The 12,830-nt window shown below is 45.7% G+C and overlaps 1 protein-coding gene across 1 annotated transcript in view; it reads left to right on the top strand.

Moving 5' to 3' along the window:
- The first annotated feature begins 2,881 nt into the window (after positions 1-2,881).
- CPLX1 (complexin 1) overlaps positions 2,882-12,830 on the top strand; it is a 77,832-nt gene continuing 67,883 nt past the window's right edge. Inside the window, exons 1-2 of the mRNA XM_082075647.1 lie at positions 2,882-3,068; positions 3,993-4,095. Coding sequence (XP_081931773.1) covers positions 4,065-4,095 — 31 coding nt within the window. The 5' untranslated portion in view covers positions 2,882-3,068; positions 3,993-4,064. The remainder of the gene's footprint in view (positions 3,069-3,992; positions 4,096-12,830) is intronic.

Here is a 12,830-nt window from a genome sequence, read left to right on the forward strand (position 1 = left end):
ATGTCCTTTCCTTTCACTGTGCCTGGATCCTATGTGGTGAGATGGGTACTGATGGGATATTTTATGACTGATAATTCAGGGTACAACCTGGATAAGAGGTACCAAAATCAGGCTCACAAGCATTTGGGTTTTCATCTTGATGGTACATCCTGTGGTAGTTGCTTGGAAGCTGGAACTTGAGCTAGGGAAGAGATGCTGAAACTGAGACTACGAGTATCTCAGTGGGTTTTGTGGTCTGTTGATTCTACACCTTGTTGTCCTGAAGAAGAGGGAGCTGTGAAGAGTCTGGTTTGGGGTCACGTTTCATTGCCCCGTCTATCTTGATTTTCTGTGGCAGCTGTTTAATCTGTAAAAGGTAGGAGCAGTTTGGGGGCACAACCAATAGTGCATGACCTTTGGAGAGTCGGCTGGTTCTGGGAACAGAGCAGCAGCTATAAACAGGTCAAGGAGAAGCTCAAGGACCTCTCAGAGTCTTCTCCTTGATGTGCCTGTTGTTTTGCCTGGCTTGTGAAAGGCCCTGCAGATGACATCACTCTGTTTTCTGCACACAAGGGATCACATGTGCTGTTGCAAAGCCTGTAAGGAGCCTATGAACAGGAAGAATAACGTTTCTCAGCAACTCCACTTGGCTATACTGACCCTTGGCTACTACAGGAGTTCCTTGACGTAGCAATGCTCCAGGATCTGCAAATCAGGGAGAAGGAACCTGGGTTTAGGCAATTAGGGGTTTTAACTATTAACCCAACACTCCTTGTGTATGAGGACATTTGAATTGTTTTTCCCCAAACTCCAGGATATAAGAGCAAAGTGTGCACCTGGAGATTTAGTAGTGTGGAGTGGGAACACTGTCCTCTTCTCCAAGAGAATCACTTGATTAAGGTAGAATGTGAGGTGCTGTACAACAGACCCAAACTATAAGCCCTGCTGAAAATTATGTGGGCACTTGTGGAGGCAAAACAGACCTGGAAATAATGTGTTAAATGCACAAGTACCTGGACACACTAATCCAGCAGGGTCTCAGGTTCATTCCTTGGGTACAGGCATCTCTGCTGAGCCACAGCTATACATACACTGTATGTTTTGAAAAGAGAGCATAAAAAACATACCAGTATGTCCTTTGGATTGGAAATGCTGGAGGTGAGTTAAGTTTTAAAATAAGAAGGTTCGCCACCCTCTCTGGAATTAATCTTTCCTTTCTGAATTTTGTTAGTAAAAGTCTAGCACAAGCCTACCCAATTGAGCTTCCCAGGCTGATTCTAGTGTCTGTTCGAAAAGTGGCTTTCTGGGAACTCAAGAATAGAATAGAATAGAATAGAATAGAATAGAGCAGAGCAGAGCAGAGCAGAGCAGAGCAGAGCAGAGAAGAGCAGAGAAGAGCAGAGAAGAGCAGAGAAGAGAAGAGAAGAGAAGAGAAGAGAAGAGAAGAGAAGAGAAGAGAAGAGAAGAGAAGAGAAGAGAAGAGAATCGTTCAGTGGAAGAGACCTACAATGATCATCTAGTTCAACTGCCTGACCATTTCAGGATGACAAGAAGTTAAAGCATGTTATTAAGGGCATTGTCCAATTGCCACTTAAACACTGACAAGCATGGGGCACTGAGGCAAACCTAAGTGAGTGGACACTGTTCTGAGTGTAGACATATTCCATCCTGCATCTGCAGCTGGCAACCCGAGAGCTCTGCAGGCTGCGGAGCCCCAGTGGCTGTCATTGCTGCCCCAAGCAGGATTAGTTTGCTTGCCATTAAGCTGGACCTGCATTAAGCTGGACCTGCATGGCTTTTCCTGCACTGCCAGGTGCGACCCCAGTACCCTCTGTGACCTTCAGACAGCGTCACCCAGTGGGTCATGCCAGAGCCTCCCCATGGTGCCGGCACCACTGCTCCCACACCCCTGGGCTCCCACTTCTGCCAGCACCATTCCACCCACTCCTCCCCCACTTTTAGTTCCATATTGGTTGCTCTTGGGGGCTCTCTCCCACGTCTCCTGCTGTTGACAGAAGGGTGGGTCAGCAGCAGAGCTCGTTCCCTCCCCATCAGGGCCCAAGCCGGCTAACGGCATCCCTAAAGGTGTGTGCTGGTGCCGTGAGGGAGTATTGTTCTGCTTTACCATGTAGCACTTGCACCGCACGCAGCTCCTCCCTCCTCATCTTCAGCTACTGTCCCAAATCGGGACTTAAAAACGGATTGTTGCACTCGGGCCCTTCAACTGGTAACTGCAGGGAGGGGACATTCCCCTTCCCCTCCCCTTCGTTCGGCCCCTCCAGCTTCCTTCTGGGCTGTAAACACCGCTGGAGAGTGAGAGAACTGAGCTAAGCGGCTGGTGATCATTATCCAGCCACAGTAAAATCCGAGGTGAAGGAAGGAGGAGAAGGCTCTGCTCGCTCCCTGTCTTCTCCATTGCCACTCCAACTCCTTCCAGGACCTAGGCGGTGGGAGGATATCTTCGGGAAGGACTCGGAACAGAGGACGCGGATAGCTCTCCCACCCTCTCCCTCTAGCAGGACGCCGTAATTGCAGATATTTCCCCTGACACGCACACTGACTCCGGAGGAGATGCAAGGAAGCAATTGCAAAATTTAACAGCGGACTGACAACCTTCCCTCCTTCCTCCACGGCAAAGCGCAACGACACATGGCTGCTGCAGACAGACGGGGTTGGGAGACGTACATGCAAATACACGCATCCCTTCGAGGGGCTGGGGCGCGCTGTGGTCCTCCTCGGCAGCGAGCATCGCATCAAGGGGCGGGGGCGGCGCAGGGAATGGGCGGAGGAGCTGGAGGCAGGGCGAGGGAGAGAGCCCAGCTCCCGCAACGCGGGGAGGAGGAAGGAGGAACCGTGGCGGTGGGATGGTCCGGAAATCCTGTGATAAAAAGAGGGGCGCGGGGGAAAAGTAGGGAGCTCATTCTCTCTCCCCACCACCGCATCCGCAACTTTACCCGCAGCCCTCGGGCTCATGGGCGCCGGCTGGAGCCGCTAGGAGCGGAGCTGAGCGGTGTGGAGAGGAGCAGAGACGCCGCATTCACCTGCCGCCGGCCTGGCAGAGCTCAGCACAGCGCCCGCCGCCGAACGAGGTATCGGCGCCGGGGCGGGCGAGCTGTGCTGTGGCGGCCGGCGTGCGGAAGGGCAATGAGGAGACGGCGGAGTGTGGGCATGCGGGGGTGGGGAAAGGCCTCGTCCTCCCACGTGCTGGTGGGCCGCGCAGCCTCACGACACGGCTGTGACCCAAAACCGCAGTCGGTGCCGGGTGTGGGGGTGGCAGCCTGCCTCCGAGCCGAGCACATTCCCGCCGAGGCCAGAGGGAGGCAGCAGCCTGCGCAGCGAGGCTGTTGTGCTGCACCTGCCGCCGGCTGCTCTCAACCTTGAGCCGTCCCGGCTCCTCCTGAGGAGGTGCAGCCCTTTCTGGCATCGCGCTGGGGGATTTCTGGGTGAGATTTCTGAAGGGTTAAGTTGGGGCAGCCTGCAGTGCATCCGTGCTCTCCATCTCGCCGATCGGGCTGCATCCACAACCGAGTCGCCGAGCATCTCCCACTTGCCCCCCTGGGCAATTGTGGGGCGCTTCACCTTCAAATGCCCCATGGTGGTCACCGTTGGAGCTGCCACTCGGAACCTAGCCCTTCGAAAACGTAGAGGACCAAAAGCAGGCGAGGAAACAAGAAAGTTCAAAGGTTTAACGCTTTCTTGCCCATCTGCAGAAAACTGGCAGGAGGACTGCGGTACTCCTCCAGGCTCACTCCTGGCCACCTGCCCTGCCCGGGGGAACCACCATGTCCCCATAGCTGCCCCTCCTCCTGCCCGTTTTCTGCCCGCCAGCATTCATCTCTGCTGCCCGGGTGCCTTGTCCTGCAAAGCCAGGGTCTGCAGGGGTAGACGTTTGGAAACTTGCCTGCACTCAAACAATGGGAGGAAAGCTGTGGGGAGACAGCAGAGAAATGCCAGGCATCAGCCTTTTCTCCTCCTAGAGACATTATTCCTCTTTTGGTTGTGCCTTTTTGCAGGCTGCCCTCTAAGGATTCCTGGTCTCTGTGCATGTGAGGTGTGAAGGTGGGCAGCACGCTGAAGCCATCACAATGGATTTTGTTATGAAACAAGCTCTGGGAGGTAAGTACGCTTGGCACATGGGGGCCATGCATCCCTTACCCCTATTCTTTTGCGCCTGGCAAGAGAGGGGATGAGCTATGAACCTCTGGTAGGGTCTGCACCTGGAAGAGCTCTTTGGGGACCCAGGTCAGCATGCCTGTCACTGCTTCATGATCTCAGAGCCAACTGTTTGAAGAATCTGAGCAGGAGACGGCAGCAACAAGCAGAGACAAAACTCCCATGTCAGGGGAGAGACCTTCCACACAAGGTGTGCAGTTAATACCTTGTCTGACACCCTACCAGCTGGCTGCACATTTTGCTGTGCAGTGCGCAGGTCTTGCTTTGCTTCATGCCATGCCACTGAGGCAGGTATTACAAAGGTTGCAGACAGGTTCAGCCAGAGTAAACCCAAAGAAAGAGTAGCATTATGTGTATGAGTCCCCTTTTCATCCTCCCTCCAAAATCTGGCCAGACCTTCATCAAAAAACAGGCATTGCAGAAATTTTTGTCCCTGGTATTTGGAAAGCTGTTTCTAGTAGGGATATTGCTGCATTAAGCAGGGAAACACTAATAAAGTATCCCCTCCACACCCTACCTGGATTTCAGGCCAGATTTTTATATGGTTTCAGTATATTTCCTTCCATGTGTGATGAATTGTTTTAACCTAATGGCAGGAAACAGAAAAGTGGTGTCGGGGGAAGAAATTGAAAACAATGCAGAAGTATTTGGGAATGAGATTCCTTTGTTCTGCCACAGTTACACTGCCTTTCTGGGCTGCTTGGCCTGAACATTCAGTCAAAACAAGACTTTCACTGAGATGATACTGAATGCTGGTTGCAGCTGGGAATTGGAATAGCTGGCCTCAGAGGAATCTAATGAAGTGGTTCTGATAATTCTCTATTGTACTGTATTTCATGTGTGCATTTTCCATTCATTTTCCTTTGAAGAAACTGTAGAGTCATGGTCATGTTTCATGCATGGTGTTATTGATGTCATATGTACCTTCAACATTTACTGCAGAACTCTCTCCCATGACATGAAAACATGACTTCTGTCTTTGAAAGCAAAAGACCTGGTGTTGTGGGTTGGTTGTTTCCTTGTTTGTTTGGTTTTTAAGAAAGGGAGCAAAATTCTCACAGTTAGAATAGAGCAAGCCACCCAGGTTTTAGTTGGAGTGTTTTGAATGGCAAGATCAAACTGAAGAAGAAAGGGTCTAGTTTGATTACATGAAGGTATCTATGTGAGATGATAACAGTTTGTATGATAAGAGTGTTACATTTTATTGCTTTTCAGTGCCCGTTTTGAAGGAGAAATAGTTTTGAGAAGAGCAGATTTTGCACTGTTTGCTACAATGTGAATAAGGTTGCTTACACAGAAATGAACAAGTATCTGAAAACCGGACAAATAGCCACTGCAGATGGAGATCCATGAATCCACTGAAGAGAAATAACTGCTTAGAGACTGCAGTTCAAGGCAGGGGGAGGAGGTTTGCAGCAAAGGAGTAACAGCTGAGATGCCTGCCTTTTCTTGCAGCTTCGTGACTAACCTGAGTTGGAAGCAATGTCTTCCCATACTTAACAGCATTTACTCTGGGTGGGTGGTCATACTAACATAATGTTTCATGCCAGGGTCACAATTTGCATTACAATAGGAGTTGCTGAGAAGGCAAATTGAAAAAGCATTTTTTGGAGAAGCCTGAGTTTCTGATGTCTGTCAAGATTCTGTCAAGGGCACCAGCTCTTCTGCCTGATGACTTAATGTATCAACAAAATGCGGCTGGAACTTGTCCACTTAGTAAAGGAGAAGTCTCTGCAGAGTGGTAAAATCCAAGAAATGTTAATTCATTAAGCAGAGACCTATTTTTAAATTAGAAATAGTTTCAAAGAGGAAAAACAAGATCTCCCAGGGCAAATATAATTTGGAAATTAAAGGTGTTTGTGGACACTTCTTTCCTACTGGAGTTAAAGCCCAAGCTGACGCAAACGTGCAATCTGGCCACACTGATACAGAAAGCCAAGGACTAAGGGTTACAGTTTGTTTCCTTAATTATGGGGCCAGCACCCTTTTTATTTGCCATTTCTGACATGCAGAGGAAGATGTTCAAACTGAGCAAAGCAACAAACCTCTGGTAGATGACAGGCTTGCTTTGGCTGGAATATATGATGTGATCTGCTAGTTAGCTTTTTATTATCCCCACTTTCAGGGAGATCTTCCTTTGGATTTCATGTTTTTGATTTTAGTTTAATGTGGATTTTCCCAGATCACCTCTGAATTCATTTTACTGTCAGCTTAGGATTTTTTGAATGGTGCAGAGTTTCTTATCCCACCCTCAAAATCTCTTCTGACACTCCTGGAAGAAAGAAAAAATACTGCAATTTTGTCAGCCAGGTCCCCTCCAGTTTACAAAGAATCAGACTTGATGCAGGTATTGCTTGCAGACCACCTACAGCTATAAAAGCTTAACCTTTTCCCTGTCTCGGGGGGGGACACCTCACACAGGCTGAGAGCCAATTGAATTTCCTTGTTTCAGCATTACGGGCACAGAAATTTTTCTTCCCAGCACCTAACACCTAAGTGAGGCTTAGGCCAAAGCTTATGGTAGCTCGGAACCTGGATTTGAGAACTGTTTGCAGGTGGGGTGCTTTTGTACTTTTTCCTGCTGGACAGGGCTGTGCAGGGCTCTGAAGCATATGAGGACTTTGGGACCAGGTTTCATCTATTGCAGTGATCAGAGGAGATACTGGAAGGAAAAAAAAAATCTCTTTCCTACCTTCTTATCTTTTTGAGGAAAAGGAGGTCTCACACTCTGCTCAATTAATAGTGAGCAGTAGCCTTAGCAGAACACTCCTGTGGGAGTTTTCCTATTGCCTTTGAAAAAATCTTTGAAGACATATTGTTTGTCTTTGATGGCACAGGACAATCAGCTTTGTTATTCCTTTGGGTTTTTGCAGTTTGTGGGGAAGAAGACAGCAAGGTGCTTTAAAAGGCAGGTGAAGTAAGTTAGCAAGCAAGGAAAGGCAGTTATGTTGCATAGAGATTCTTTGGAAGTCTGTGTGACTAGAAGATACAGGCTTTGTGTTTGACAGGTTATTGTATTGCTGAAGGAGAATGTGTTCCTTCCCTGACTTCTTGTTAATGATGGTCTGCAGAAGCCTGCTGTTTCTATGCAATGGAAAGTGTGCTGTGCTCAGCTGTGCTGCCAGCACTGAGCTTTTGCTGCTAGTGTTGGCAGCAGTGTCTTTGCCTGGTGATTTACAAGCTTGAACTGTGTCTTTGAAAATCCCTGCCCTCTTCAGAGTAAAATTCTTGATATTTTCATTAGCAGTGGGAACTATGGTCCAGGAAAAAGCAGTATGAAATATTTACTTGGCCAGTTTGCTTCTGTGGCCTTTTTTGTGCTTCTCAGACCTTTCAGCACCCTGAACGCAAGTCACTCCGTTTACTGTCTGACAGTGACAGAAGCCGTAGAGATGAAATGCAGTTGTGATGCTGATGAGCTGTGTAGGGCACCAAGAAGAAAATAGCAAGAGGAAACCTAGAGGATTAAAATTGCTGTTTGTTCTTCCACAGAACTAACAGAGACAGCAAAGGAATGTTTTGTATCTCTGACCCTGCCACACCAGCAGACATTGACATAGGTCTGTAGCCAGGGTGACTGGTCACTTTGCTGTTCCTGTGACAGTTCACTAAATGAAGGTAACCAAAGTAATTCCATGATTGCATTTTATGTTGTTAGTGCTCTTTACTAATCCAGGTCAGAGCTCCGGAGTGCTGGTTTTGTGACCAAGGCATATGATTTCCCAGGAAAAAGCTATAAGTGGAGAACATGAAATGGTCCCTGTAGTTATTTATTCATAGGTTTGCGTGCAAGGGTGCATTAACACCTGACTCCCATGTCATACAATGTTGTCTCACTTCCTCTGTCACTGGTGACTTGGACAGATAGGGAAACTGGACTGAACTTAATAACAAACTTAATGACTGGCTGTCATCCTGCTGCTGGACACCTGAGGACCAAGAGTCTTAGGCATTTTCATGACGAAAAAGAGAAGGGGAGAGCCGATGGGCAGGATTTGTCTGTGGTGGAATCATGATGTGGTTAAAAAGGTAGACACTTCTTACAGCAGAAGCTAGCATTGTGTAGACCAAAATGCTGTGAAGATATGGATATACAGAACAGCCACAATAGCTCTATATTATATGGTGTTGTTCAGGGCCCTTTTGATGTGTTCCTTTTATTGGCACAAATAGGAGAAATGTCTAGCTCGGATACCTGCCTTAAATCATGACTTTTCCTAATGTCATCCTGTGGATAAATTGTGTAACTTGTTTAATATATAATGATGCACATGGATGCTACTGTCTAAATTGCTTCCTCATGCTGCCAGTACCACTTGAATTCATTGTGTAGTGCAAGCAGGAGGAAGGGTACATTTGGTTTCTGGGTGGATATTTACTAGGCTATACTACAGGCATGTTTTTCTGTTTTATTGGCAGCAGCTTAGAGTGAGGACTGCTGGTTGGCATTCACTTCTTTATCTGTCAAGATTAAGTGAAGACTTGTTTTCATTCGTAAAGATTCTTAGAATACTGTAAGCAAAAGACAAATGCAACCAGACTGCCATCTGGAATATGTCAGCAGGAGGGACTGCCTACTTCTTGTCCCTTACTGACAGCTTTGGTTCAGGTATACCACAAAACACAGTACAGAGGGACTCCCCTTCTTCTTGAAGATAGCAGAGATTTAAACTCTCCTGAAAATAATGGTATTTAAGTCACTGCCTATAAGCTCTGAAAAAGCAGACTCTGTGCTAAGCTTACATTAGTGAAGATGTGTGTATGAATGCCAGATAGGCCTGGAGGGAAGCTGTGCTAGTGTTGAACAACACCTTAGTAGTGGCCTTCTGTGTGGCTTACGAAGTTTATATTTTGCTGCTGCATTTGCCTCATTTCCTTGTAATGTGGGGATTAAGTCCTTGATTTTTCCTGGAGAAGTCAGTGAGAGGCAAAACAGACCTGTACAGGCTGGAACAGGCAGTGAAATAAACACAGTGGTTTCTGCTTTCTCCTCTTCCAACTCAGTCTCTTGTTTCTCACATTCACAGTTCTCTGCTGAGCCTCTATCCTGCTCTAGAACCTCATGCATCAGCTAGACTGTGCTCCGCTGCTTATGCTAATTTATGAAGTCCTGAAGCAGGACAGAAACTGTACTACAGAACTATAAGTTGTTGTGACAACAAGTAGTACTGGTGTTTACTTCTGGGGCCTGTAATCCTTGAAACCTGTGACATATGTGGTCTTTCACTTTGCAGTCAGGTGTTTTCAAGTCACAAAAACTGGAGAATCTGAGATCAGACAGGAGGTTTCCAGCCCACTGTATCTTGAGGTAGATGTTGAGGGCCCATCTACCTCTGTTCTCAGATAGCTTCTGCCTGTATTGTGTGCAGTTCTGGGCCCCACAATTTAAAGAGGATGCTAAGGCACTTGAACACGTCCAGAGGAGGGCAACAAAGCTGGTGAAAGGCCTGGAAGGAATGTCCTATGAGGGATGGCTAAAGGTAGCATTCTGCCTCTGCAGTACCTCTTCTTGCCCACTAGAAGTTGCAACACAGATTGTTTAAGGCATAACCAAGGTTGCATACTCTGTCCATCACAGGGCAGGCAGTAGGACTAGCTGATTGTTGCAGGTCCCTTGCACTGAACTGTATTATTCTATACTGTTCTTAAATGAGTAAGAGTATAAGATGAATTCTGCAGCCTTATTTTGTAGTATGATTGTGTTTGTGATCTATTATCTTCTAGATCCTTTTTTCTTTCTTTGTCTCATGCTTTGAGTATATAAATTTTAATGGCATTTTGAAGATGAAGAGGTAACAATGATATCTGATGGACACATTTTTCAGGAATGGTTTTACAACCTGCTTTTTTTTTTTCTTTTCTAAAATGTATGGCTAGCAAAGGGATTTTCATAAAAAAATGGATTAATTTGAATGCAGTCATGATGTCTGTTGCTGAGAAAAGGATAGAAAGAAAAATCCCACGTAGCTGCCTCACTGCTTTCAGAAAAACAAAACAACAGAAGTTCTATAGCTGTTCAAGGCTGATTACTCTATACCAGCCTTGGATCTTCTTTATTCATTTATTTGATACCAGATCCTCCAATAGCAACCTGTGGGGCTTAGTCTGTTCTTCAGGAATCCCCATTAAAACCAAGGAGCGAGATGTCTTCCAGGGAAGCAAATTGTTCACTGTGGAGACGATACCAGTGGAACGAACACAACAAGGGTCAGCTGATTTATTCCATTCATGATCCAAACCAGGAGGAGGATAACTGGCCAGGTCTTTTCTTCCTGTGATTTTCTTGGGAAACATTACTTTTATATTTTCTTGCCTCTTTTGTACCTGTTGCTGTTAGAATCATACAAATGCTCTCACTTGTGTCTGAGATCTTACTTCTGGTTGTCTTATTTGTAAACTGGCACTGAGAGCAGAGTGTCCTTATTTAGTATCCTTGGAAGAAATGGGCAGCCTTCAGCCTACTGATTGTAGAGATACTCCACAAAGAGCTTGATTAACATTTATCCTGCTGAGCATCTGCTTGCCAAGAGATTTCTTCGAGGGGCATGACATGGATAAGCAGGAAGTTTTCTCTCTGAGAGACAGGGAGAAATAAGGAAATTTCACATACATTAAGGAGTTTGTCTAGGATTCCTTCATAGCAGAACAGAAGATGCTTCTGTTTGATTCTCTGTCCACATTGAAGGAAGTTCTGTGTACTTTTCATTTTAACATCTGTTGCTGTATACCTGAATATTTCTTGCTTTTTTTCTTTTTCTTCTTTCAGAAATGAAGTCGATCCTCATGGGGCAGAGAAAAGTGATGGTTTCTTGCCAGCTACATACTTTTGGCACAAATAGAGTTTGTCAGTGCTGAATTTTTGGCCTCTGTTGCATAGGATACCTTATCTACAGCAACATATGTGGAGCTCGGCAGGAGTTTAGTGCATGATGCATTACAGTTATTCAGAGCTTCCTGGTGATGTGTAACTCCAAAAATATAAGTTACTTGGTCTTCCAAATTCTCTTTCATTGGTGGGGCAGAGAACACTCTGCCTTAGCCTTGGATGCTCCTCTTTGAAAGTTCGCAACTCTGCACTGCTTTTGTATATTTGTTCCATGTCCTGAAATCAAGTGCTTGCTCAAGTCTAGACAGAACCTTAAACATTTGTGGAAGTTATGGCTTTAAGAACTATGTTGGTTGCTGACTTATTTTTCACCTACAGCTTGATTGTGAGAGCTTGGATATAGCCAGTTGTTTCTTGCAGGTTGGTTTTAGTGACTGGAGTGTGTGTCTCAAAGGATGTAGTGCTTTGCTGAGAAGGCTGAGAATTTATGCAGGTTGCTGAGCAGGCAATCATGTGGTTTTCTAAAGGATAATAGCTGCAGTTACTGATATGGCAAAGGTTACTAGTGATCTTCCTATCACTGGTACAAATCCCAGTGCATATTAGAAACAAAACACCTAAAAAAAAATGTGTCTCTCTTCCAGGCACAAATTGATGATCACACTGTGCAATTTGAGAATTGATTTCTTGCCCCCCTGCATCCTCCCACGGTTTTAAATGAACTGATTTTGAATTGGGCAGATGCTGTCACTGACATTGCAGAAACGCATTAATACAAAAAATGAATTTAATCTGCTCACTTTGATGTACATCTTTTTACAATTTGAGTTTGTCATTACTTACAAGAATGAAGCTGCTTACCAGCTGCTTATGGTTTTGCAGCATGATTTGAGTCTTGTGGTTATTTGCAGAGATACAGACTTTGAAGGAATGTAAAACACGCAACATCAACAGAAATTTAGGATTCAAATGGCTGTGAATTATCTTCTGTGGAAAATAAGGGAAGAAATGAAGAAACCCAAGTCTGGATGGTAGAGCTGTTTTGATAACTCTTGTCTCCTGAGAGAAAGGGAGCAATGAAGGGGAAGGTAGACAACAACTAAAAGTAAAGGGATGGCAAAGAAATGTGTGTCAATGCTTAGGTTGGCAGATAGCAAATCTCTCTGTGTCCCTGGATCCACCTCTTCTTTTTTTTGATGGTGAGGATAGGCAAAGTTGACCAATGGAAAATAATTTTTAACTTTGTCTTTAAGTTAACTGAGGGGGAGATGGTTGTCTCAGCTGCTGGCCTTGTCTGTGGGAGAGCTCTGGGTGTGCTTGGGAAGGTCACTTGCTCTCTTCCAGTCCCCTGGCATAGGAAGCAGTATGTGGCTCCATTGCCCCAAGAACCAGACAGTCAAGCGTGACTCAAGGGCACCTGAACACTGCCCTTCTCTTCATGAGAAGGGAATAGCATTCTTTTTTCCTTCTGGTACTCTCTCTTCTTAGTGCTTGACATAGCTGAACTTGCATAATAAATGGACTTGAAGTTTTGTCCTTGACTTGATATTGGCAGTGAAACTTTCTTGTTCAATCTGCTTCCCTCCCATTGTGTTATTGCATGCAGTGTGAGACTTTCTGCATGTACCCTGAACTGGCAGAAACTGTGTGGGACTGCCTGGTCTCTGTTCCAGTACCTGTTGTAGGTGTAGCTGCTCATTAAATTCCTTGAAAATTCATGTGTTAATTAAAATTTTAATTTGCAAAAGGACTTTGGAAAAGTTTTCTAAAACATGTTTTTTTTTCAAGAAAAGCTTTTAGACATACAGTTTGTTTCTTAGCAATCAAGGAGAGAAACACCCATCACAAACCT

The sequence above is a fragment of the Streptopelia decaocto genome, assembly GCF_964273445.1.
Source record: "Streptopelia decaocto genome assembly, chromosome: Z".
In the NCBI taxonomy this organism is placed as follows: Eukaryota; Metazoa; Chordata; class Aves; order Columbiformes; family Columbidae; genus Streptopelia; species Streptopelia decaocto.